Source organism: Vipera ursinii, assembly GCF_947247035.1.
Source record: "Vipera ursinii genome assembly, chromosome: 2".
Taxonomy (NCBI): Eukaryota; Metazoa; Chordata; class Lepidosauria; order Squamata; family Viperidae; genus Vipera; species Vipera ursinii.
Genome location: NC_139513.1, coordinates 169,660,777 through 169,687,644, shown reverse-complemented (window position 1 = coordinate 169,687,644; position 26,868 = coordinate 169,660,777). Strand labels below are relative to the sequence as shown.

Sequence of the window (26,868 nt, the reverse complement as noted above, 5' to 3'; positions counted from 1 at the left end):
CCCTGGCCTTGGTTTCAGATTCAAGATCTTGCTGATAAGAAACAGTTCTATGTTCCTTTACACCTTATGCCTCTTGTCACCCAGCATTTGAATAAATATAAAAAACGTGAATTTGAAAAATGTTGAAATGAAATAAACTATTTTCTTATAGCAGAGTGACTGTGTGTGATTCATTCATGCACATTGCTGAGTACTCAGAACTTCCCCATTATCAAACACCGGTAAACTTTCAGCAGCCTCTGCCAGCATGTCTAATAGTGAGGGATGCTGGGAGCTGTAGTTAACAACAGCAGGAAGATCACAGATTGTTTCCCCACCCCACCCCACCCCCGCCAATTAAAGGCCCAAGAACTTAAGGGGTGAAGTCTGACTAAAACAGTTCTTTGAATGTTTGGATTGATTTGCTTGTTGCAATGAGGTCTGACAGAAACTAAGTTTCTTCTTACATAAATGCTGTGAAAATGAATCCATGTCATTTACTGTGGCCAGAGGAAGGAATTCATGTCCCCCTTAGTACCATCAAAGCTTCCTTTGTATGGAGCACCCAACGATGAGAAAGTGCACAGGGAAGTCTTTTTTGCCAACCTCCCCCCCCCAAAAGAAAGATCAAATGTTATTTCCTAAGCTCTCCTCCCACCCTCCAAAATGCTGGATTAGCACTGAGTAGTATGTCAAAGGACTGGCCAAACAGCAGAACGAGCAGGATCCCAATATGTTCTGAAATGCTCTACCAGCAAGCAGAGATTCACTTTCTGAGCTCCAACCATCATCAGCCCCCTCGCTTCACACAAAGCAATAGGGGAGAAGGGAGAGCTAAGAGCTACAATGAACAGGAGGTGGCAGAGACTGTGTGGCTGAATCTGGTCAAGGGCCCAAAGCAGGAGATGGGCAGTCTTTTACCCGCTGAGGTAAATCAGCATGTCTTCATTAGGCATAGTCTTTGGTGGGTCATAAAGGAAGCCAAGGGCCAAGCTGACATCAAGTCAGAGCCCCAAATGGGTGGAAGCTCTGTTTCTCTCTCTTCCCCACCGAGCACCTCTTTTTCTTCCTATCCAGCAAGCCATCAACAAAGAGCAGCATCACGTCTGAACTGCCTGGTTTGAAATTAGGCCCAGAGTTACCCTTTGCCTACCCTGGACTTAGAAAAAGGATGGGAAGATGGAATACGACCTTGGCCTGGGGAAGAGACCTCTCCAGTTTATGTCTACTAACATAGTACCCACCAATTCAGATCTACTCATTTAGAGTAAAAACCACTCCAAAAAAAGAAAAAAAACACAACCCCCCCTAACCCACCATTCTTTGCATTATCAGTTACTCAACAATTACAGCCTCGTACAAGTCATTGATGTTTTTAAATAAACTTGTTGCCTTTGCTCCACCTCTATTGCTGGAAAAAAAGGGCCCAGCTGCAACCCTGTACAAGTTCTTTTGGGTTGTACCACTTTGGCTCCATCCTGCTGTGGAGAGGGAGGGAATCAGAGGAAATATATATTTGAAACAGGGAGTTTCAGAACTGACCAAACATGCAGAATGAGGGAGGTGGTATGACTGTGACTCAGAAGAAGCTACAGAATCACAAAAGCAGCTTGCGGAGGAGAATGCAGAGGGAGAGGTTTTTAAGGAAACTGAACTTTACTCCCTGGACCGCTATACGTTGAGAATGGATGATGGAGCTTTATTATGGCAGGAAGACCACCTTCTCCTCCCTCTATGGGGCAACTCCTCTGGACCAGGAATGACAGCCTTGGAAAGGAGGGAGGCAGTTTCAAAGCGGGCAACCTCAAAAATAAAGCTGCAATTGGCCATGCAACTTTAAAAAATGTGCCGCCTGCAGACAAAGCTACTGCTGCCAGGGCTTCCTACGGGGCAGCAAAGGCAGGTCCACAAAGAGGCAGGCAGCATAATCAGTGGGTGCATGATTCAAAAGAAATCAAACTGTTTGGGGGAAGGCCTGAGTAGAACAGTGATGAAGGGAGAAACTGCGCCACTAAGAGAGAAAGAGTAGCTGGGTTAAGTTCCTGCCCCTTCCGATACAGTCAAAAGACATGGTCCGACTAGAGAGAGGGGGAGGCAGAAAGTTCCAATAACTCTTCCCCACCCCACCCCACCCCACACACCAGCAGCGCAGCCAAGGGCCAAGCATGGAGGACGGCATCACAGGTGGAACTCAGCTCAGACAGCATCATCCAAGCCAGGTTCAGCATCAGGGGACGGGACACACTCTTTGCTAAGACGGACGATCTCCTGGGAAAGGACCTCCAAATCCTGGAAGAAAAGGGGACATCAGATGAGAGGGAGCCAAAAAAGGAGACCTGTGGAAGAACAGGCGTGGTATCCAAGCAGGAGAGACAAGCAAAATGCAGGCATCCTTTTCAAGTCACGCCCAATTCTACACAATCCATTCTCCCAACTAAAAACTGCTCATTGATCGTCGTTGGGCTTGAATTCACAGGACGCCTGGGAAGCAAAAAAAACCAAACCAACACAGAGATAAAGAACCAATGGCAATACATACACTTTATTAAGAGAAGGAAAGGACCCAACTTGGTTTGGACTGCAAAAAAAAAAAGGCAACTTCCTTTAATGACCCATTTCTTCTCCTTTTAGCTCAGAAGCCTGGAATAGATGCACTTCAGATCACATTCCTTCTTGCAAAGCGTTGTACACCAGAGGAGCTAGACCCACCTCCATGCCCTAGCTGGCATCTTCTTCTACCACCCATTCTACTTGCCAGCAGCTTCTTTCCCAAATGCACAATGACCCCTACAGGCCATCACTGGGCCCGCCCATAGTGTTTCGTCTGCCATGCACCATTAACCTTTCCCCCTACTCCAGACATGTCAAACACAAGGCCCGGGGGCCGGATCCAGCCCGTGAAGTGCTTTCCATGCGGCCCGCGAAGCCATCCTGGAAACAGTGAGGGAATGGCCCCCACTGCCTTGGCCCTGGACCAGAGACCCTCCTTCTGCCAGAGACCCTCAGATCTGTCCCACTCCTGCCCAGGCCCCCATAGGCACCCTTGATGCGAACAATGTAGAGCTCGCCACGCCCACCCAGCAGGCCATACGCACTCTAGCCACGCCCACCCAGTAGGCCACGCCCACCCTGGCCATACCCACCCGGCCCCCTGAGGGCAACCGCAATGCTGATGCGGCCCTCAATGAAATTGAGTTTGACACCCCTGCCCTACTCAGTATTTCCCTGCATGGCCCAAGACTTCCTCCCAGATCGGTTTCTCGAGCCTAACTGACAGTGCCAAGACAGCTTCCCTTTTCTACCCCACGCTGACTGCTCCACTGAAGCCCCAACCTTGAAGCAGCCTGTCCTCTGAGGCTGCTCAACCCCCACCCCTCCCCATTCAGACACGGCTATAAATAGCCTCTTCTTTCCGCTGACATCATTCTTTCGTCCCCTTGTTCCATTAGGACATTGGAAAGATCAGATTTTACATCAAGCTCATGCTGAAGAGGGGGGGGGGAACCACCAAACCCCAATATGCTGCAAAATCTTTCTCTTACCTCGGCATGTGCTTTCGTGATAAAAGCAGGAACGCCGAAGACTCACCTTGCTAGATCAGATAGAAGTCTATCTAAGCCAGCAATCTCTTTCTAACTAGTTAGTAGAAGCAAGGAAGCTCTCTAAAACACAGAGAAGGAGCGACTGATTTTTCCCTGCCACCTGATCCTAGACCCTGATATTTGGAAGTGCACCTCTTTTGAATATGGAGTTATCCTTTGAGATGCCAAGGCTAAGAGGAATATTCTAAAAAAAAATTACCTTGCAGAAATCTATCTAGTCCTTTGAAGAAAAAATTCTCTGCAAGTTTTATAAACTATATAAATAGTGTATGTGGATCATGTATTAAGGGGTTTTTCTTGTCACTTTTCTTTTTTGAGGGGGGGGAGCTCAAAGCATATTCAAAGTGCTCTTTTACCCAGACTCTTAGCTACCTATCTGAAAATCCAGCATTAGACCACTTGTATCAGTGGTGGTGGTGGTGGGGGAACCCAGAATGGTGAGCACTCTTATAATCTGGCCTAGCTCAGTGGTGGGTGTAGGTGACAAACAGCCAGGAAGTAACATTCCTGCTGCACCATCACCACTATGGCCAGAATGCAGATTTCTCCGCCCCACCCCCTGATATACTTCCAAGCTCCAAAAATGTCTCCCTTGAGCTACTCTTCCCCAAAACAACTGCATCACCCAAGATCTCCTCTCTGAATTGTGGGTGGCCACCCATCTGTGACACAAGAGAGAAGGCTGGAGAAAATGCAGATTGTATGAAGATAAGAGTTCTTCATTCAAGGTCATCACAGTGTTCAGGCAGAAGGAAATTTGCTACTCCCTTAGCTTCCCTTTGGTGCCAAAGCTGGGCTCTTGCTGCCTCTCTTCCTCCTCAGTCACCTTGATCTGCAGCCTGAGAAAAGATGAATGGAGAGGCAGCTACAGCAGCTGTGTACACACTCGCCCAGGACCAAGAACGCACAAACTCAGAAGCCAACTAGCTGAGAGTCTCTCTGTTCTTATTCACTTACCACAGCAGCCTGTTCCTCCCATAAGAGCTCTCTCCAATGCCACATTTTTCAACAGTTACAGGCTACTAAGGATTTGTCCAACAAGCCCTATGCCCCATAACAAGCATCTTCTCCCTCTCTGGTTGCTGGTCTTCATCCCACAGCCTTCCCAACCATAGATTCCTAGATACTGCTGGATCAGAACTCCTATTGTTGCAGGAATCACAAGAGCTATCATCCAACATCATTTGGGAATTTACGTTCGGTGAAGGCTGCTGTAGCTGCCTTCAGCATTTCTAGATTTAGCTGTAGCTGTAGCTGTAGCTGTTCTGTTCCAGCCAATGAACGGCCCTGTTTGTGTGTCAGGGACAACCCCTTCTTCCTTTAAACAATCAATAGGCTGGAAAAACCCAACCCAAATTTATTTACAGTTCAAACAAAAAGGCAACAGAATATTTCCTTCAATAAATGATTCAAAATATCAAACAAGAGTTAACAAACAAGAGTCAAACAGATTAGCAAGAACACACCAGGATTCTCTTTGAATGTCTCCAAACGGTTGCCTTCAGCAACCAGCACCGCCCACACCTTCCCCTTTTATTATCTGTCCCAAGGTGTAGCTTCTCAATGCCTTCTCCTCCTTTCACTGAGTTGCCTCATAGATTTTCTCTGCTCTGCTCTGCTCTGCTGGATTGCCTTCTGCTTCTAGCGTCTCTGGACAGATTCAGCTGTGACTCCTCTGAGTCCGACACCTCCTCCTCACACAGCTGAGCCTCATGAGGAACACGATTGGAGGGGCCAGGCTGAGAGTCCTGCAGTGCATCAGAGCCTCCCTCCGACACTGAAGGCTCTCCAAACCCCTCCATCTCCTCCTCCTCAGATTCCTCAGACTCAGCTGCTGGGAGCACAGGCTGACACTGAATCACAACAGTAGCTGTACCTTGAATTTGGTGTGCTGGGTCCCCTTCGGATAACTTGTTTTCTACCCAGCCTCTTCTATATTTTGTTTACGAGGGGGGTTGCTCCTCACCACTTAGGTTGCCAACTTCAATTTTTTGTTTCGGCTGTTCTGTTCTTCTGAATGTGCAGAGCACTGCTTTTACTCAGAAGGAACAGAAAATAGTTGCAGTAATAGCCATAGTGAAAGCCGGTATGATGTAATGATTAAGGTACAGGCTAGAAACCTGGAAACCTTGAGTTCTAGTCCTGCATTAAGCACAAAGCCACCTGGATGACTTACGGCAAGTCACTCTCTCTCCCTCAGCCCTAGGAAAAAAGCAAAGGCAAACTATTTCTGAAAATGTCACCAAGAAAACTGCATGGGGTATTTCAAGACTAATTCAAGGGCACACGCGCACAAAATTATAACACTAATACAATCATCATGGCTCTAAGGGAAGGATGCCATTGATTATATAGAGAGTGACTTCAGAATATTTTTCAATTACGGATGTTGGCACCAGGCATCTAGTTTAGGATTGGAATAATCTAGTTGAAAGGCAAAACGACAGTTACTTATAAAACTGAGCAGTCAAGGATTGGGCCTTCCTCTAGGTAAGCTGACACTGCAGTAGAGACTTCTATTTACAGCATGACCCTTGCTATCAAGGGTGTTGTCTCCTCCTGATGGTACCATGCAGATCACAACAAAAGGCAACCCCTCTCTACATGTTTCCTTAAGACACAGGAGTGCAATAAGATTAGCTCACACCTTTTATTCCAAAGTAATTGTTCCAAATAACCTCCCCACCCACCCCACCCACCCCCATCAGCATTTTTGGCTACTTAACAATGCCGTTTAGCTTTCTCCTGGGGCAGCCTTTTCTTCCTCACCATGGTGACTTCCAGATGTCTTGAAACTAGCATTCCCAGAATTCCATGCCAGCTTGTTCAAAGGCATGAATTATGCCACCCAATATTCTTCAATTCCTGCAGCCTGGGCAATAGCAAATGTTTGCATAAGCTGAATTTCCCAAATCCCAAGAGAACACTATCTTGGGGAAGACTGTGCACAGCCCAAGGCCTCAGCATGATATAAAAGGCCTGAAAGATGTAGGTGTTTGGTCCGCAAGGACCTCCAAATGTTTATCCCAAATGATCAATTTTAATGAATTAGAAAATGGTTAAATATATGATTGGAGAGCAGTCGGAAGAAATATTTTTAATTTGACCTACATTTAAGTATGGTTAAAATGAAATAAAAGCCAAGGTTAGTTTCTATCCTACCCTCACCCGTAATCTTTTTGGAGTCCCCAGCACATCCCTGAATGGCCCAGGAACTTGTCCAACTTTGCCTTGACATAGAAAAGCTGCATGTGGTGTTTAATGTAGAACACTGTCATTTGAGGGAAAATACACCTTTTGCTCTAGCGTTCCTACCCCAAATCCTTCCCAAGGTTTGAGCAACATGTTCCTAGGGAGCTCTTCTCTAATAGTTCCCCTTTGGCAAGAGAACATTATATGGAGACTTGAGAGAAGACCTTCTTGGCTGTGGAAATGCCTCCCTTGCAGAGTGCAGCCTAGCATTTTATTTCAGTCTTAGCAAACTCAAAATGTTGGGTAGTTGTGGCTACAGCATGATCTTGATTCACCACTTGCTTATATTGGACGGTGGAGTTTGCTCTTAGTGATGTTGCTTGTTTTACTGTCTGAAGTTTTCTTTTCTTGTTTGTATCACAATCAGCATTCATAAGAATCAGTTGTACGTCTTTCAGATAAATAGATATCCTGCATAAATGGCCATTTCCATTTCAGTACTCTGAATGTTCAGGGTTGCCTGTCACTCTATGCCTTTTGCCAGCAGAAGCCCTCCATTCTTCCCCTTGCCATTCAGTGGCTGACTCTGCCCAATCCCAATTTCACACACACACACACACACACACACACACACACACACACACACACACACACACAAGCTTTTTCTCCAGGCTCCACCTACAAACCTTCTGTAAGTGCATGTTTTTGGTGAGCTGCTCCTCCAGCATGTTCTGTAGCTTCTTGTTCATCTCACGCAGGTTCTCATCTCCTGGCTTCACCAGATCTCGCAGGACACTACTTAGGCTACTTCGATCAACTTGCCCGTGAGCCCCAGACACATCTGTCAAAGAGAAAAGGGCAAGGAGAAAAAGACGGCGATAAAGAAGTTACAAATGGATGTATAAGCGTAATTATGGCTGTAATGGAATCCGAGCCTCTGAGCTGCACCATTTGAAGAGGAAAAACATAGGTTGTGTATTGGATTATCCTTCCTATGAATAATTACGTAACATTCCCTGTGACAACAGTCTTTCTCTTGAGAAGTGGCTTTTTCGAAGAACACTCCTCAGAATAAAGGAGATCATGACTTAACATGTTTTGTCATCCATAGGAGAAACCAACCTAAAAATCCTTTGGGAACTAGTTAGCCCACTTACATCCTCTCACTGGATAGGGCAGCCTTTCCCAATTTGGTGATTTTTAGATGTGTTGGATAATGGAGAACCCAAGAATCAATGTCCATCACATCTTAGAGAATACCAATAGGGGAAGACTCCCAGTTATCCACCAGAGCTCTTTCCTTGGTGACCTTAAGACGTGCATAAGCAAAGGTTTGTTTTAAATGATCTTTGAAGATAGGAAGATAGTTGACCGACAAGTGGTTGGTTCTTTTTGCAAGCTTCTGAACTAAATGGTTTCATAGTTATTCCTCTGGACTTGCAATGGTATGTGGGATTGACCTTGCAAGGCAGGAGGAAGATCCACCACCTTGACAATGGTCTGTTAAATGAAATTTGAGTCTGAAGGAGGAGGGGGTAGCAAAAGCTGTTCATAAGGAACTCTTCCTAATTTTCAGGAGAGTCAGAGTGAGGAATTGGGGGGCGGGGGGCTACTTTGAGAATTGCAACACTCTGTTAATGTAACCTTAGAGTAAAGATAGACATGTCAAACACAAGGCCCAGGGGCCGGATCCGGCCCGCGAAGTGGTTTCATGTGGCCCGCGAAGCCATCCTGGAAACAGTGAGGGAACGGCCCCCACTGCCTTGGCCCTGGCCCAGAGACCCTCCTTCTGCCAGAGACCCCCAGATCTGTCCCACTCCTGCCCAGGCCCCCATAGGCACCCTTGATGTGAACGATGTAGAGCTGGCCATGCCCACCCAGTAGGCCATATGCACTGTAGCCACGCCCACCCAGTAGGCCACGCCCACCCGGCCCACTGAGGGCAACCGCAACGCTGATGCGGCCCTCAATGAAATTGAGTTTGACATCCCTGAGATAAAGCTTGTACTCCTAGTTGTGTTTCTTGTCTGGACTACCTCGCAAGACTGACAGGACTCTTATAAGGTTGCATTTAGTTTACTGTTATTGTGAATAAGTTTCCACATTCCAAAAGGGGAGGATCAGAAATATGAGAAGCAAATAAAATGGGTAGTATCTTTTAATTCCACAGCTAATTAAGAGTTGATTATATGATGATGTTAGGGAGAGTGAGGTCATGAAAAATTACTCTTAGTTTATCTCAGGCCTGTTTATTTTTAGAAACACATCCAAAGCAGAGAACCTGCAAGCAAGGAGCAAGCAATACGGTGGAATCCACCCCATTTCCAATACTAAATGCTGTATCGGTAAATAAAACAGCAACAACTGTGATATCCACCCTTCAATTCTTCTTTTTGGAACTCACATTTATCTTCCAAAGACCACCTCCCTGCACTTCTAACCATTACTCACAGCTCTCCTTCCTGGTGTTTGGATTGGTTCTAATCTCATCAGGGATCTGACATGAATCTGGGGTCTTTCCATGTAGGAAAGCTGGGGGGGTGTTCAACCATGAAATTAGCAAATCAGCGGGAAAGAAATAACAGCAGTAGACCAACCTCCATCCCACCCTAAGAAACTAGCATGAAAAAAGGCACAAAATTAAATTGGGTGCAGGGTGGAGGAGCCAACACACTTGCTTGCAATTTCACTGCTTTTGAGAGCCAAGAGACAGATTACTCCAACAAAAGGGAATTCTGTGTGGCTCCATGACAGCCTAACCTATTGTTTGAATGATGGGTTTGCAGGGATAAGGATGAGGAAACAATGGCAAATGTGCCTGAAGTACAGCAAGATATAAGGCTTCTCAAAACCAGTGCTGAAGTCAAAGCATGTTGACCATACCCAGACCCCATATATTAGGGAACAGCTCCAGTTTCAAGGAATATCCAAGTAAAATTAAGCCTCTAAGGTTGCCACTTCGTCAAGCAGCCAGTGCAGAGATAGGTTGATAATCACTATTTCATCTGAAGAAACCACAACCTCAAATTTGCCTACCATGCTCCACCAATGTCCTGCCAGATACCAGGCTAACTCAGTTGCCTAGCTTCATTCTTGACCTTGTTAGTCTGATCAGAGTTGATTTCATCAATCCAAAATGGGCAATTCTTTCTAAACCCCAACTATCTAACCTTTCCAGCTTTCCAAATGGTGAGACCTTATTTGGAAGGACATTTTCATATCAGCTTCCCCGAAATGGAGAAAGTGGTGGAGACTGAGTATTGGCGTTCCTGATTCCTTTCTCCCAAGACCAGTGGGGAAAGGCCTGCACGTTGCACCCACCCTCCCTCCCAATACAGTTTGCTACCTTCATTTCCAAGACTGATGCTAGACTAAAGCAACCCTGACATCTAGATCAATTCTCCCTGTTCTCCCTTTCAGCCTTCATCAATCTAGTTGTCTCTCAATACCAAAATCCTTCCTGTCCCTTGGCTGTGCTAGTAAGCATCGCCATACAAACACACGAAGCCTCAAAGAAGAGATGGTGGCTATGAATCTTGGGTTTGAACCTAGCTCCCGTATCAAACTCAGTTTAGTGCCCATCACACTTTCTGCTCTTCCATTTGTTCACTCAGTAACCGATCATCGATCCAAACTACAGTCCACATGTTGCCATTTAACAGGAGCAAGCACACACTGTTTAAAAATTAGCATCTGATTCTGCAAAAGCTGAACTCTGAAACCCACAGAACTTATACACTCCTGTTTGGGTTTCCTACTCTGCACATACACAAGAATCCCTACTTTAACAATAACAACAACAACAATTACATTTTTTTCTCTACTCTGTCCTTGCAGCTCATAAGCCTTACCGGCCATAATAGCTAGGAGCATGCCTTCATTTTCAGGAAAAAAAATCACATTACTTAAAATGCCAAATTTGGCACCCAGTAGTCACTTCAGGCAAGGGACGCGGTGGCTCAGTGGGTTAGGATGCTGAGCTTGTCAATCAGAAGGTCGGCAGTTTGGCAGGTCGAATCCCGAGTGCCGCATAACAGAGTGAGCGCCCGTTACTCGTCCCAGCTTCTGCTAACCTAGCAGTTCGAAAGCATGTAAAAAATGCAAGTAGAAAAATAGGGACCGCTACGGTGGGAAGGTAACAGCGTTCCGTGCGCCTTTGGCGTCCACTCATGCCGGCCACATGACCACGGAGACGTCCTCGGACAAGCGCTGGCTCTTCGGCTTTGAAACGGAGATGAGCACCGGCCCCTAGAGTCGGAAACGACTAGCACGCATGTGCGGGGGAACCTTTACCTTTACCTTTTAGTCCCTTCAGAGGGCTGTGCTCATGAGCATTCAATGAAAGGATAAGAAAAGAACCACAACTTGCCATCCTCATCCGGAATATGTGATCATACTTAAAAGTTCTGCCAGCATGTTAGGAAGCTTACGAGCAGGACTTCTGAAAATGGTCTTTAGAAGCATTTTTGTACAACCCCCCTTAGGTCAAATTTCCACTCACTTTATTGCGATCTTGACAGGATAAGATCGAATGGACTTACGCAATAAGGAGATAAGATTGCTGCCATTAGACAACTGTGCCCGACACAGCCGCAAGTTTTCCTTTCCTCTTGCTGACATTTGGTTTCAATGTACAAAATCTATCCATTATTTCCTCACATTGGCACAGCACATTTGGCGCAAAGATCTGAAAGTGTTACAGAAGTAGGAGTCGTTGCCTTTTAAGAAAAGAGAAGAAGAAGAAAAAAACCCACTGAAGTCTCCGGGGCCCTGGGAATCAAGTGATTAGAATACGGGGCTACGCGAGACTCCTAGATTCAATTACAAAGATTTGGAGGACAAATCGGGCTGCGAATAACTGCCTGATCCAGCCAAAAGGAAACAGCTCAAGATGCAGGAGGAGGAGGAGGAGGAGGAGGAGGAGGAGGAGGAGGAGGAGGAGGAGGAGGAGGAGGAGGCGGTGGTTTGTATTTTTAGCATTCATGAAATATTCACTGGCTGAATTGTGTGTTGCCAAGCTGAGGCAAAGGCGACCCTGCACAAGCTATTTATAGCTGACTTCTGTTTCATGCCCATAGCACAATTCAATGTGGATGTACAAAAAACATGCCCAAAGGATGCCCCCCCCCACCCCCACCACTTGTCTATGTAGTTGCAGGGCTGTTCACCTGAGCATGCAGACTTTTTCTAAGAGACCCCTCCTTCCTTATGATCCCACCCCTTGCAACGTGTCTGCTCCTTTGCCGTTCTGGCCCACCAGTGGAAGAGCACCAAGGTCCCATCTGGCCAAGGTGCTCTAAGGGCAGTGGAGCCTATAGAGGGAGGGGCTGGCAGAGGCAAGAGGCAATAGCACTTCAGTCCATTGTTGGACTGGACTGGGGAAAACTGCAGGGCACACACACCCAGCAGGGGGAGCGCCAGGAAAGCAAATCTGACAGGACAGCATGTTTTGAGGGTGACTCAGTTTCTCAAACGATTTCCTGTATCCAATATTTTCTCTTGCCCAAAGTGAAAAGTTGGCTGCTGACTTCACATCCACTTTCATGCATCGGTCTTGGGCAGGAAATGGTTGCCTTTGGAGCACAATACTAACCACAAACCAAGGGAACTCTATAAAAACTTTTCAAGTGAGCACTCCCCCCCACACACACACACACATACAAACCCACATTTCCTTCCCTGGCTCTTTCATTCTTGATAGGAAGAAAAATATGCCTAAAATGGCTTCGCCTTCACCTTGTAGACAGCTTAGGTTCTCCTCTTCTACCGACTTGATGCTGGAAGCATTATGGCAGCTAAAACTTATTTCTTCAGTTTCTGAACCTGTAAAATTCCTGTTTTGTTAATAAGAAGAACAGTTCGCAATGGCACAGTCCATTTTGGACAGTCCACTGATTCAGGTCAAGCATTTTGATGTGGAGCAGTGGGCTAATGCCTCCTTAAGTAACACCAGCTGCCTGCAATTAGTGCAGGTTCGAGTCCCACCAGGCTCAAGGTTGACTCAGCCTTCCATCCTTCCAAAGTAGGTAAAATGAGGACCCAGATTGTTGGGGGCAATTAAGCTGACTTTGTAATAATGCCACTTGGGGTGTGCGTGAAAGCCCTAATAAGCAGGCATATACATAGAATGAAGGCTACTGCTAAGCTTGTAAGCCGCCCTGAGTCTTCGGAGAAGGGCGGGATATAAATGGAATTAAAATAAAATAAAATAAATAAATAAATAATAAATTTTGTAACTGTACCGCCCAAGTGTGTGGAATATGGCCTTGAACTGAAACTAAATTTAATAAATTGAGGAAAAAAGAGTGAAAAGCAACTTCTAATCCTGCCAGCGCTTTTGTGTGATTTTGAGTGACAGCACAGAATTGACAGGTTAAGAAAAGGAAGGATGACTATTCAGCAGGATGGATTTACTTTGGTTAGGAAATGGGACTTGTCAGTCTCTCACAACAGCAGAAGAACTGTTGAAAGCCAAGAATCTATTGAAGATCAAAGTGCCCACCATTTCCTGATGATCATTCAAAGTCATCAATCGGCCTTAAATCTGTTTAAACTGTAGTAGTCCAGAAAGGAAATCTCGGCACAGGGAGGGGGTGGAAGAAAAGCAAATGAAATCTGCAGAATATCTGCAACTTTGTAAAAAAAGTAGAAACCCCTCCCCCCCAATGGAGCTGCTTCCCTACAAGTCAAGATGTTTGCACACAAATGAGAGATTAGGCCTACATCAAGTTTTTAATATGAATGCAACACCTATATTAGCCATGCTATACTCATTCCAAAACGTGCACTTTTCTCATCCGGCCTCATCAGAATCACGTGAAAGTAATGACATCAATCCAAATGCTTCAGAAACCAAAATCCCGTATCCTGAAAAACAGATGCTCATCACAAGAACACAGCGATCTAACAGAAATCACTGCATCAATAACACTAAACCACTATTAAAAACAGCTTATTCATCCCAGCAGAACGATTTGAGAGATAGGTCTCCCTAAACATTCTCTACAGAGTATGGGGGCAATAGGTTCCCCCTTGCACTGTAATATCGACCACACACCCTTCTAAGCTACATATTTGAATGCCAAACGAGACTATTTTTCAAAGAAGCCTGTGATAAGAGAGGGCAGCAGAAATTAAGCAGATTTATCCAGCCCTGTTCGTATAAGGCAGGGGTCAGCAACCTGAAACAGTGAAAGAGCCACTCGGAACCGGTTCCCTCACAAAAGGAAAAACTGGGAGCTGCAAAAAAATGTGTGCGCATGCGCATACATTTTTATTTTTATTATTTTTATTTTTATTCCATTTATATCCCGCCCTTCTCCAAAGACTCAGGGCGGCTTACAAGCTTAGCAGTAGCCTTCATTCTATGTATATGCCTGCTTATTAGGGCTTTCACACACACCCCAAGCGGCATTATTACAGTCAGCTTAATTGCCCCCAACAATCTGGGTCCTCATTTTACCTACCTCGGAAGGATGGAAGGCTGAGTCAACCTTGAGCCTGGTGGGATGCAAACCTGCACTAATTGCAGGCAGCTGGTGTTACTTAAGGAGGCATTAGCCCACTGCTCCACCAAGGCGAACATGGACGCATGCGCAGAACAGGGTTTGACTGAAGAGTGGAGCCAAGGCGAGATATGCACCTACCCTGCATATTTGAATTGATTGGTTGAACTTTTTTAGTCCCACTTTTTTTTTTTTGGACTGCACATGGCAGAGGACTGGGAGCCGCAGGAGACGGCTGAAAGAGCCACATGGGGCTCCGGAGCCGCGGATTGCAGCCCTGTGTCCTATAAGGGTATCCAGGCAGTCTGGCCCAGTGATCAAACTTGCAGAGTTTCATCACACACTTTCCAAATGATCTTGTGGAACAAACAGTTACCACACGAAAGACATAACTATACTGGACGTCATTTCCTAGGGAATTTCTAAGCTTCAAAAATTCTGCGGAACTGACTGCTCTCCCAAGTTTGCCCCTGCACTATATAAAGGTTAGACAGTTTTTTTAAAAAAATAAAACCTGTGGGTGGTAAACAACAGAATCATAGCATATGGATCAGCAGGATGGGTTCTTTTTCCCCATCACCAAATGCTTTAAAAGCTTAAAGCGTTCTGGAAAAAGTCAAAGGAAATGATGGGTTAAGGACTAAGCTAAATATACGTCTCGGAACCACCGAATGCTATTTGGAGATCAAGCTACGGCCAGGCCATACAAGCAAACAAGGGAAGGAGGACCCAGATTGTTGGGGGCAATAAGCTGACTTTGTAATAAAAATGCCACTTGGGGGGGCCCCGAAAGCCCTAATAATAAGCAGGCATATACATAGAATGAAGGCTATTGCTAAGCACATTGTGCTTCTTAGATTGTAAACCGCCCTGAGTCTTCGGAGAAGGGTGGGATATAAATGGGATTAAAACAAAAAAAAAGTACTGCATTAACCCCTGAGTGTGCTCCTCCCTTTATACTGCCTGAGTGGGAGGGGCTCCTTTTCCCCTCCCTTTGTCTGGGGTCTTTAATGACCTAACATGTTTTGACAGCAGACGCTGCAGCCCTTGTCACCGCTGCAAAAGAAGGTCCCTCACCACTTGGCATCATCAAGAACGCATGAAGACACAGCACAAAAAATCCCTTTTGTGGGCCAAGTCTGGTGGGGAAGCAACATCCGATGAATTAAACCAGGGGTAGGCAACCTTGGCTCTTTTATGACTCATGGACTTCAACTCCCAAAATTCCTGAGTCAGCATAGCTGAGTCATAAAAGAGCCAAGGTTGCCTAACCCTGAATTAAACCATCTGAACCATTTATGGTCTTCTCCAGTCTATAGGCTTCTTTCCACCTCTCCTGCTTTACTCAGAAATAAAAATCTTTTGGAGATTGGTTGGATATGGGCTCTTTTCCGGTACCAGTACTCAAGCACTGATTCTAGAAACCTCTTTCAATAAATGTGGATGCTGGCAGAGGAAGACAGTATTCAAGGTGAAGAGAGCATAGTTAAGGTTGCTCTCCAATGTCCTTTCCGCCCGCCCCCCGCCCGCCCAGATTTATCCAATATTATACACTCAATTCCAGATCTTTTTTCTTTGCAGTCATAATCTTTTGAGTTTAAACGTGCCAGATTCTTGCTTAATCAACTGGAAAGAAAGTGGAGGGAATGAGGTATTGTTGAGCCTGCATTTTTATTTTGAATTTCACTATTTTTATATCCCTAATATTACATCAGTTCTGTGCCCAGGAGATAGAGTAAAACAATGCTTGCTCCGTTTGATCCCTTGGAAGTGGACTCCTTCTTCCTTACACTTTAATTCTTTTAACATTCACTTTTTAATTTCTTGGGATCTTATGATTTTTAGAATATGACCTAAAGATTCACAATGTCCTAGGGACTTCATAGGATGCAGTCCAAAGATGGAACAAGAAGGCCTTCACAGAAGATCAGCCAGGCTGATATTAGACAGGCAACATCACCTTTGCTTTCAGCATCCACTCCCCCTTTCTCCTTCAACCTCAGATTTCTGGTTGCTTCCAAACTGGCTCCCTCTTGAAGACTACAGTTCTCACCAATGCGGCTGTCCATCACATAGGTCTCAATTATGGCACTCTTCCTGCATAGGTCCTCAGCCATGGAGGCACTACTGACTTCAAGGTGCTTCACCTAGCAGAGAAAAATTGCATTACTTGTTACTGCCAAGCCTGCTTCCCACAAGGCCAATGCTATTCTTAGACCTGGGAACCATCTAGCTTCAAGCAATGTCTCTTAAATGTGGCAGACCAGTCTCTTTTTACAATTTGCTCTCCAACCCAGACCTTCTCCCAGAGTTTGTCCCTCTCTCTGACCGATTCCCCCAAAGTTGAGAATTGGCATCTGTACCGACACCCTATCAGAATCAGCTCCCCAGCCAGAGACCCAAAAGTCAAGGTCAGCCAACGCTATCAGGATTAGAAGCAAAGCCCCAGTCGGTGGACTCCTACATGGGTCCTTGGGAAGGCATGCCAAGGCCACCATGTGCCTGGATGGTCTATACCAGGGGTAGGCAACCTCGGCTCTTTTATGACTCATAGACTTCAACTCCCAGAATTCCTGAGTTAGCATAGCTGACTCAGGAATTCTGGGAGTTGAAGTCCATGAGTCATAAAAGAGCCGAGGTTGCCTACCCCTGGTCTATACTGTGGGAAATCCAGGAAATACCGAATGGCCCAGGGTCTCACAAAATCCAAACCTAAAACCCAGGTGATTTTATACCTTCTCCTCCAACAGCCACTTCTCCTGCTGAACTTCTGCCAGCCGCTGGAAGAGTTCTGAGATCTCCTCGTCTGAAAGGTCGGCTGGCCGTGGAGGTTGTGACTGTGACTGTGGGCTTCCTGTGGTTGACTACAAGTAGAAAAGGTAAAAGGCAGACGCATCACTTCTCACATTTGGCCCTTTTACTACATGCCCAATTCAGCCCACATGCAGAACAACCCAATTTCCACCAAGCAGGTAAATCATTGATCTCTTGTTTCCTCTATGCAATCCTAGGCATCAGTGCTGTATGCAACAATAATTTTATAGTAATGAAGATGAAACTGTACATCTAGCTCTTACTACCAACTATCCCTTTCCATTTAAAGCATTTGAAAAGCAGATTCTCAAGTGGTGTAGTTAACTGGGAATTATGGAAGTTGTAATTTATCATGCCTAGAAACTGCCAATTGAAAAAGGTTGTGATCCAAAGCTAAAAAGATAAGAACACACAGTGTACTTTTCTAGCGAAGACATTATCGCACACCATCATTAAGCTATTTATCTAATTTTTCAAAAGGAGAACAAAAAAAATAAATTAACTAGTACGCTCATGGGCAATTCAGAAGTTATACCGGTTATACCAGTCAGGGAAATAAATTGGATGAAGGTGAGGTAGTGGAACCAATGCCTATGTTCTGGTAATGGACTGGGTCATTACCAATAATCCAAAATTCAATCCAGAAGACAAGAGATGCTTTGCCTGTCCAATGAATAAAGTTCTACCTATTCTGAAGGGAGTTGCCCTCATCTTAAAGGTTCAGGGGTTCATAGCTTTGGAGAGCTTCTGGACTGAAGCATTTTCCCCTAGCTGTGGCTTAGTCTGATAAAGACACTCCCATCACAGAAATTCATGTCCTGGTAACTTCTCATTTGGTTGGTGCAATGCGTTGGGTTGCCCTTAAATACATTTCAGTTAGAAGAAAATGCTGGCAGATTATTACTGAGCGAAACAGGGCAATCTGAACCAACAATACCTGTGCTTTATGGAGTGGCTTCCATTTAGTTTCTGCTCCCAATTCAGAGTGCTGCTTAATCTATAAAGGGCTTCACACTTGGAGCTCAGCTATCTGAAAGGAATACTTTGTCACACCTATTTCTATTTGTACCCTAACATTTGTACCCTTCCTTGGAGAGACGGTCCTGGCTGCCCTTCCACACTGTGGTGCAATGAAGGCTACTTGGCCTTTTCAGTGGCAGCTCCTTAAGTATGAAATGCCCTCCCCAGCTAGGTATGGGTAAGGCCGTGGGGTGGGGCCATCTTCCATCTTATCTGCGCCGCCAGACAAAAATATTGTTATGCTCACCAGCCTTTCAATTCCTGTTGGAAGTTTTTAATGTTTCCACATATTTTATTTCCTGTTATTGTTTTAGTTATTCCTTTGTTGATTCTACTTTGTAATGTCATGGGTTTTTATAAAATGTTTAAATATATGCTCTTATTATTTAACCTATTGCTCTTAACTATTAATATAACTTTAATTATAAAGTGTCAACATTTCCCAGCCTCCAAATCTGTTTGCAATCTTCACATTCTTCCAGGATTAATTAAAAATGATTAATTCTGTATATTTGCTATACACTTTTATGTCCTGGTTCTTGATAAAGCCAGCTTAACAAAATGAGTCAAGCATGGGATGGGAACTAGGAATCCTTCATTCGGCCTCCAGCCTGCTTTTATGCAAGCTTCATTAACTTCCTTGCACTGACATAATGTTTCAGTGAAGTTTTGTTGTTCTGATTTACTATTAGTGATGTTTGGTACCAGGTTTTGGCAGACAATACCAATTATGAATATCCGAAATTAAACAACATGTGTGAATTACTCTAAACACCTGTGAAAACATTAGATTTAGATTACACAAGAGCAGATTCAAAAACGGGTGATTTTTTTATTCCGATAGGGATCACAGACTCCTGAAGCAAGCATATACTCAAAACCATCCTATTCCTTAAAATATTTAGGCTGAGTTTGCCTACTTGGTACCAGTATTTCCCATCTGGCTTCAGCTGGCTGACCTTGGAGTCCCAGAAAAAGAGAAAGCGGGGGGAAAAAAACAACCAAAAATCCCCCAAAGCTCGAAGACTGAAACTCTGGTACTGCCGCCGTGAAGTGAAACTTGCTCGGGTGAACTATAACCTCACGCTTCACCGGTGCAAGAAATGATGCAGAGCAGGAGCAAGGGGAAGGAAAAAAAAATCACTTGCCCTTCATGGAGAAAAAGAAAAGAGCTAGACAGAAAGGGCCATTTCAGGAAATGCTGTTATTTTCTGTTGGGAAAGAGAAAATTCTCTTTATTTATGGGAATGAGACTCAGGAAGCAAAGCTACCCCATTCCAGAGGCCTGGTTTCTGTGGCTTAGAAAGACAGGCTTCTGATTTCCACCTCTGGTCCCCTCACCTTGTTACTGCCGGCTCCGGAACCTTCCTTCATGATTTCACGATAGCTGAAGGATGAGATGCTGCTACTGTCTCCCGTCTGAGTCCGACTGGGGGAACTGATATCTGCCAGGACAAGATCCTCGATCCCTGGAAGGCAAAGAGAATGCTGGAAGTCCATGAAGGGAGGAGATGTTTCTAGAATCCCAGCAGCCCAGGCCTGCAATGACTTATCGGGCCACCTAACCAGGAGAGAAAAGACATCTAGATAGCAGCGCTTTCAAGAAAATTAACCCCATTCTAGATACTCGATGGCAAAAGTTAGTTTCGCTTTTCAAAAAGGCACCAACCAGCTTCGACTCTTTTGTTAAAGTTTTGAAATGCAAACAGACGTAACCAATATAATTTAAAAAACACAAAAAGGGAGGAGTAAAAAAGAAAAAGGAAATGTAAAAAGAATATATAAAGAAATGACTTCCCCTTCATGAAGACAAGTACAATTTCAGTAACTTATCACTTTCTCTAACATTTCAACAAAAGATCTCCCCTATTTTATCTATAGACAAATTATAAAGTCTTGTCATTCAGTTCTAATTGGCAAAAGTCCATTCAGAATTACCGTACTAGAAATAACAACATATATGTCTTAGGCCTTAATCAAATAAATCAGTTCCATATTTCCTTTCCTTTCAACATAACTTTTTTTCTCTAAAAATGTAATAAAAATCTTCCCATACCTCTTATTTATAAATAATCATTCAGACCTAGTAAAAAAATATCCATTAAGAAACAACAGAAAGAACAACATATTAAGAAACTTAATCTTTTAATTTCTTCAAATAGTATCCTGCATGTTTATTTATCATTTTCTCTTTCTCCTCTCAGAAAGTCGTTCCCAAATTCAGCATGGATTAGAAATAGAGCATCTATAGGTAAAGGTAAAGGTTCCCCCGCACATGCGTGCTAGTCGTTTCCAACTCTAGGGGCCGGTGCTCAGCTCCGTTTCAAAGCCAAAGAGCTTTTATCCGAGGACGTCTCTATGGTCATGTGGCTGGCATGACTAGACACCAAAGGCGCACAGAACACTGTTACCTTCCCACCGGAGTGGTCCCTATTTTTCTACTTGCATTTTTACGTGCTTTCGAACTGCTAGGTTGGCAGAAGCTGGGACGAGTAACAGGCGCTCACTCTGTTACGCGGCACTCGGGATTCGACCTGCCAAACTGCCGACCTTCTGATTGACAAGCTCAGCATCCTAACCCACTGAGCCACCGCGTCCCATAGAGCATCTATATTTTAACCCTAATCAAATAAACCAACTTTGTAACCCTGTTTTATTATTTTAAACACCATCGTTTATCATTTTTTCTACCAATACAATAAAAAATATCTTCTTCCCATATCTTATCTATAAAATAAATTTTAAAGCCTCATCACTCCGTCTTGGTTTAGAAAAACTCATTAAAATTACTAGTTACTAAAACTTCATATATTGTTTTATATTAACCTCAATCAAACAAGCCATGTTATATTTCTTTTTTGTGTTTAAAAATCTTAATGTTTATTCCATTTAGATAGTGTCCCCTTTTCATTTTCTGTTTTCTCCTTATAACATCTTCATAACACATCTCTCTTCTAAGTCCAAGGTAAGAAAATTGTTCAAGTCACTCTTCTGATTTATTATTTGTGTGTCCCTTTTAGTTATTAAGATGTCAGCCAGTTTCATTTGATCAATGTAGCATATTATGTTCCATATTATTCTTGTAAGTTGTCATTAGCAAATATCCTTGAATTTTTCCAAAATTAAAATACTTTCCTCCATTCTGTATTAGTGTGTCTCTTCTCCTTTAATTTATAATCTTCAGTTCTCTCTGGTTAGCTCTAATATCTAATCTTTAAAATATCTTATCTTTTTTTTCTAATCCACAACATTTTCCCATACACTTAGATTCAAAATCTTCATGTGTTTTAGATAGGATTTTGAATAAGCTGCAGAAAGGAGTCTTATAATTAATTTCAAAATCTTATTTCCAACCCATCTGGCTTCTTAGTCTGTTTATAAATTTCCACAGTCAATATTGTAATAACCTTTTGCTGTTTATTTCAGAACAATTTTTTAAAAATTCTTAAATTTACATGAAACCTCTTTCACAAAGGATTGATGATGTATGATGAAATGTATTGTTCTGAAGGTTCTTAATATTCAAAAAACATTTCCTGAAGTGATTAAGAAAGGAAATGGGCAAACCCAGTGTTCATTGGAATGCTCTGTACCGCAATTTTGACTTTTCTTTGGCTCCCAGAGCTCAGAAAGCTGCTGGAGACCACTGTTTTATGGTCTTCTTGCAAGAGATCCTCTGTGTGGAGTGCTTATAGGTGATCCTAGGTCCTTCCCCTTATCCAGAGAGGAACTCTGAGGCACTGATTGCGTCAAGTCCTTATTCTGCTGTGGTTATCAGTTTTGTAATGGAGCCATCTTCAATGGGCCATTGCTTCTTCAGAGGTCAACTACCTTCAACTCTGATTAAATTGTCATCATGGCTTTTTCATTTTTCCAGGCTTTGAAACAGAACTAGCAGGTGGATAGAATAGTTTGTGAACATGTAAGAAATATGATTTTGTTTTTTCACACAGTCAACATTATAGCAAATGCTCTGAGAAAGTTGTAGGCAGAAGCAATGAGAGATTGCCCATTTTTTGAAGGATCTGCTTCAGCAATTGCATTTAAATTCCTCTTCTAATCACTTTGACCATAACTCTGACCTCATCTGATGTCACATCTTCTTCAGAGAATTAACAAACCAACCTTGAGCATAGCAAATCCTCACTCTGCAGCGTCAGTTATCACATGTGGCCTAGAAACAGTGAGAGTCTTCTAGACCAAACAAAGAATATGCACAGTCCTGACTAGAGGGTTGTGATAGTATGTGGGAACCACTTTGGGAGACAGAATGGAGAGCCACAGACTGAACAACTGGCATATAAAAGATGTCTCTGCCTATAGAAGTGGAGGATGGCTTTGAGAAGAACTTCAGAAGGGCCTTCCCTAGTTTTCCAAACAGTAAAAAGAAAGAAGGGGAGAAACATTTCCAGTCTTTCAAGATTCTGTTAATGTAACCTTACAATAAAGACAAAGCTAGTACTCCTGGATGTGCTTCTTGGGTGGACTACCTTGCAGAGCTATCACAGGCAAAGGGTAACAACAACTTTTGGGCCTCATGCTTGCACAACCCCCATAAAGTCTTCAGACTCCCTCTACTGGCCTAAGTCACAGTTCATACAAGCCAGGATGCTGTTTCCTTAAATATGTCGTGCAGGAATTAGTGGGCACAAGTTAGCATGAATGGTGCTTAAGGCTAGCTAAAGAGAGTTGTGAATGGAGGAAAAGCATAGAGAAGTAATTCAGCCCAAAACCTTCAGAAGCTTTGACTGCAAGGTCCAAATTACCTTTTGTATGAACACAGCATATTCTTTGTTCTCAGTCTCAGTTTGTGTATGTGTTGAAAGTTCTACTTTAAAGCTTTCAATTTACACTTTTTTTTAAAGTAAAGTAAAACAAAGTGTAAAGTAAAATGTAAAGTAATAATAATTAAAAAAAAACCCAGGCAGTCTCATTTGGAATCTTTATTTTTTTTAAAAAAAAAATTGTTACTCTGGTACATCTAGATGAGCAGATCAACAAAAAATATTTCAAGAGAGATGATCATGTACCATCATATGATGTACCATCATGCAGGGATGATGTGCGTAAGGAAATGGGTGAGATTATTTTTAAATGAGGAATCCTTAACATACTAATGTGTTACAGTATAGAACAGAACAGAACAGAACAGCAGAACAGAACAGAATAGAATAGAGCTGGAAGGGACCTTGGAGGTCTTCTAGTCCAGCTCCCTGCTCAAGCAGGAGAACCTATACCATCTCAGACAGGTGAATGTCTAGTCTCTTCTTAAAAATCTCCAGTGATGGGGTGCCCATGATTTCTGGAGGCAAGCTGTTCCACTGGTTGATTGTCCTCACTGTCAGGAAGTTTCTCCTTAATTCCAGGTTGCTTCTCTCTTTGATCAGTTTACAATCATGATCTAAATATAGTTAAAGCCAACCTGACATGCATCTAGTTTAACCCACCTTCTTTGGAAAATGATTAGAATCCAAAAGCAATTCCATTCAGTTATTTGAGGGAGAGGGAGGGGGGGCTAGATATTCTTGAACTACCTGCCTCTGGACTTCACAATAAACTCTGATTTAGAGTTTGCAGACGTATGAGACAATAAACCACAGAATTCTCATAACTGATAATTCTGGAGGTTATGCTCCACCATATTCAGAGGATATCAAGAGCTCTTAAATGGGAATTGAGCCTCGCTCTTGATTGATTAAATTTAGGTGCTGCTCCTCAACTGGGGAAATTGTGAGGAGAAATTCAATAGCTTCCATTTTTCTTGTAGACTAACTGCGGTTGTCACGTTGCCTGAAATGGGTAATTTGTGATTAATCTTATGTAGGATTTGCTTGAAAGCCGGAAGAATCAATCCATAGGTTGAGAAACCAAAGTTAAGCGTAGCTCATTATTCAAGTAAATACAAAAGCAGAGAGGAGTAAATGGACCCGGATGGGATATTAAATTTATTCGGAGGCCCAAACACAGCCATTAGCCACCTCTTCAGCATAAAATAACAAAGCAACAAGCATGCTACTAACAGTCTGGTGTCTTCCGGCTCCTCCCATTACCAACAACATTTTCAAACCATTGACAAGTGGGGTAGCTTGGGAGTGTCCAATGGATACCTTTGAAATTTGAGGAGATGTTGCATGCTCTTTCATAAAACAACTGCCGAGGGAGGGAAGCAGTTGTGTATTCACAAGGAAACTGCTATAGTGTACATAGCTCATCACAAGACACAACTGACCAGACATCAAACAAGTGAGATTTACTACTTCCTTTCTCCTCTCAGAATGCTTATTTGTTAACTAGATTTACATCTTGCCTTTCATTCGGGAGCTCAAGGCAGCTCCAGAATAGCACTTCCTCTTCCTATTTTTCACCAGAACAACAGTCTGTGAGGATCACTAGTCTAAGAGAGAATGAGTGGCCCAAAATCGCCCAGTTATCATCCGTGATGGTGGAGAGTGGAATAGAACCCAGACTCCATGCTCCTAGTTCAGAGGTAGGCAACCTTGGCTCTTTTATGACTCGTGGACTTCAACTCCCAGAATTCCTGAGCCAGCTATGGGAGTTGAAGTCCACGAGTCATAAAAGAGCCAAGATTTCCTACCCCTGTCCTAGTTCAACCCTTTCACTATTGCCTCACATGGCCTCTCTATTCTTGATTTGACAGCTCCCAGTTTAGCTTTGCTGGCTAGATTGTCTTCCTGTCTTGAACCAAACCACCAATATTATTTAATTTTGCTTTCTATAATATATCTGGGATCTCTATGGGGCCCAGAATATTTCTGAAAACCCAAATAAAGTTGGCAGCTGTTGCTTGGCTTTTGCCTATCACAATTCTGATTTTAAAAATTAAAGATACCTGTTAAATTGCTTGGGTGAGCCTACAAGCCTCAGGGCACCATGTTTCAGATTGTCAGCCTCTGGCTAACTGTATTATTCCAAGGCAGGCGAGTGATAATTTCCACCGTTCTTTAAAGCCATAAACCAACTTACCACAAATCATGGGGGGGGAGACTATGGGAGGTGTAGTGACTGTAACCAGCATGCATCCTGCATTTGGGTATCAAGCTTAATCATAACCTACTATGGTTACGGAGTTTGCAAACTTGCTTCTCCAATTTTCCTCAGAGGAGGCAGATGGTATGGGGGGGGGGAAACACTAGCACATTCTATGTCATAGTGTAACCCGTCTTATCCATCATACAAGAGTGTTGTGCACATAAAAAGGAAAAAATATGATTGCCATTTTGAAATCAGGAAAAACCCAAGAATGTGAATCTACTTCAGAAAATTACACACTTACATAAACCGAAAAGGCAAGGGACACTTTTCAAAAAGCAGACTGCAGAGCATAGCTTCCAATAGAGACCATCTGGTGCCTCACCAATCCCCTGAAACAACTGAGCTAGCTTTCTTTTGCTTTTGAAAACAGTGGTTTTAGCAGAAAACAAGGACCAAGCTTCCAAAACGTAAGATTAAACAAGGTCAAAACAGGCTACCGAGACCTAAAAGGGGAAAATCTGCAACAGCTGCTACCTATTCTGTTGTAGATTTCTTGACTTAAGATTCTTCAAACTAGTGCTTGCTAAGTCTCCTGGCTGCCAGCTCTCATCAGCCCCAGCCAGTATGATCTCTTTGCAGAAATAAAGACACACAAGCACATACAGCAGGGGTCTTCAAACTTGGCCCTTTTATGACTTGTGGACTTCAACTCCCAGAATTCCTCAGCCAGGGATAAAGAATGAGAGTTATGATGGCCCTGATCCAATTCTATCCTTTTACCAGAGGCTTTTCTGATAGTTTTAGGTAAGCCGGATTTCTTTTACAGTATAAGGAGGAATACAATGGCTTCTCTTAAAGGCCTCACTTGGTCTTTGTGCACGCCACACGCTTCCACACAGACACCATCTCTGCGAGCTGGGTCATACAGCTTTGAGGAGAACTACTGCAGGTTTCCCCTTCATGGATTACTGCCTTGTCGTGGCGAAGGGGCTTGCGTAATTCAACGAAGCTATGAGCTGTGCCGTGCAGGGCCACCCAAGACGGAAAGGTCATAGCAGAGAGTTCTGACAAAACGTGATCCACTGGAGAAGGAAATGGCAACCCACTCCAGTATCTTTGCCATGAAAATCCTATGGACAGTACCAAAAGGCAAAACGATATGACGCTGGAAGATGAGCCCCTCAGGTCGGAAGGTGTCCAATATGCTACTGGGGAAGAACAGAGGGCTAGTACTAGTAGTGCCAGAAAGAATGAAACAACTGGGCCAAAGCCGAAAGGACGCTCAGCTGTGGATGTATCTGGTGGTGAAAGGAAAGTCCAATGCTGTAAAGATTTTTTCTCCATAGGAACCTAGAATCAAGGCAATCCATGAATCAAGGCAAGCTGGACGTGGTCAAACAAGAGATGACAAGACTGAGCATCGACATCTTAGGAATCAGCGAACTAAAATGGACAGGAATGGGTGAATTTAATTCGGATGACCATCAGGTATACTACTGCGGGCAAGAATCGCTCAGAAGAAATGGAGTAGCCTTCATAGTCAATAAAAGAGTAGGAAAAGCAATACTGGGATACAATCCCCAAAATGACAGAATGATCTCAGTTCGAATCCAAGGCAAACCATTCAATATCACAGTAGTCCAAGTCTATGCCCCAACCACCAGTGCTGAAGAGGATGAAACTGACCGGTTCTACGAAGCCCTACAGCACCTTATAGAACTAACATCAAAAAATGATGTCCTTATCATCATGGGGGATTGGAA

At 43.6% G+C, this 26,868-nt stretch overlaps 1 protein-coding gene across 7 annotated transcripts in view; it reads right to left on the bottom strand.

Annotated features, from left to right (window-relative positions):
- Positions 1 to 1,918: 1,918 nt before the first annotated feature.
- The window catches only part of GRIPAP1 (GRIP1 associated protein 1), a 78,804-nt gene continuing 53,854 nt past the window's right edge, over positions 1,919 to 26,868 (bottom strand). For 3 of the 7 annotated variants that reach the window (XM_083356721.1, XM_083356722.1, XM_083356724.1), the window contains 5 exons: positions 19,454 to 19,581; positions 17,014 to 17,142; positions 16,239 to 16,425; positions 7,460 to 7,614; positions 1,919 to 2,268 (listed from right to left, as the gene is read on the bottom strand). In XM_083356721.1, coding sequence (XP_083212847.1) covers positions 2,176 to 2,268; positions 7,460 to 7,614; positions 16,239 to 16,425; positions 17,014 to 17,142; positions 19,454 to 19,581 — 692 coding nt within the window. In that variant the 3' untranslated portion in view covers positions 1,919 to 2,175. Of the gene's footprint in view, positions 2,269 to 5,457; positions 5,784 to 7,459; positions 7,615 to 16,238; positions 16,426 to 17,013; positions 17,143 to 19,260; positions 19,324 to 19,453; positions 19,582 to 26,868 lie in introns of those variants that run through there. The other 4 variants (XM_083356723.1, XM_083356725.1, XR_014491766.1 and 1 more) reach the window with 3 other exon arrangements.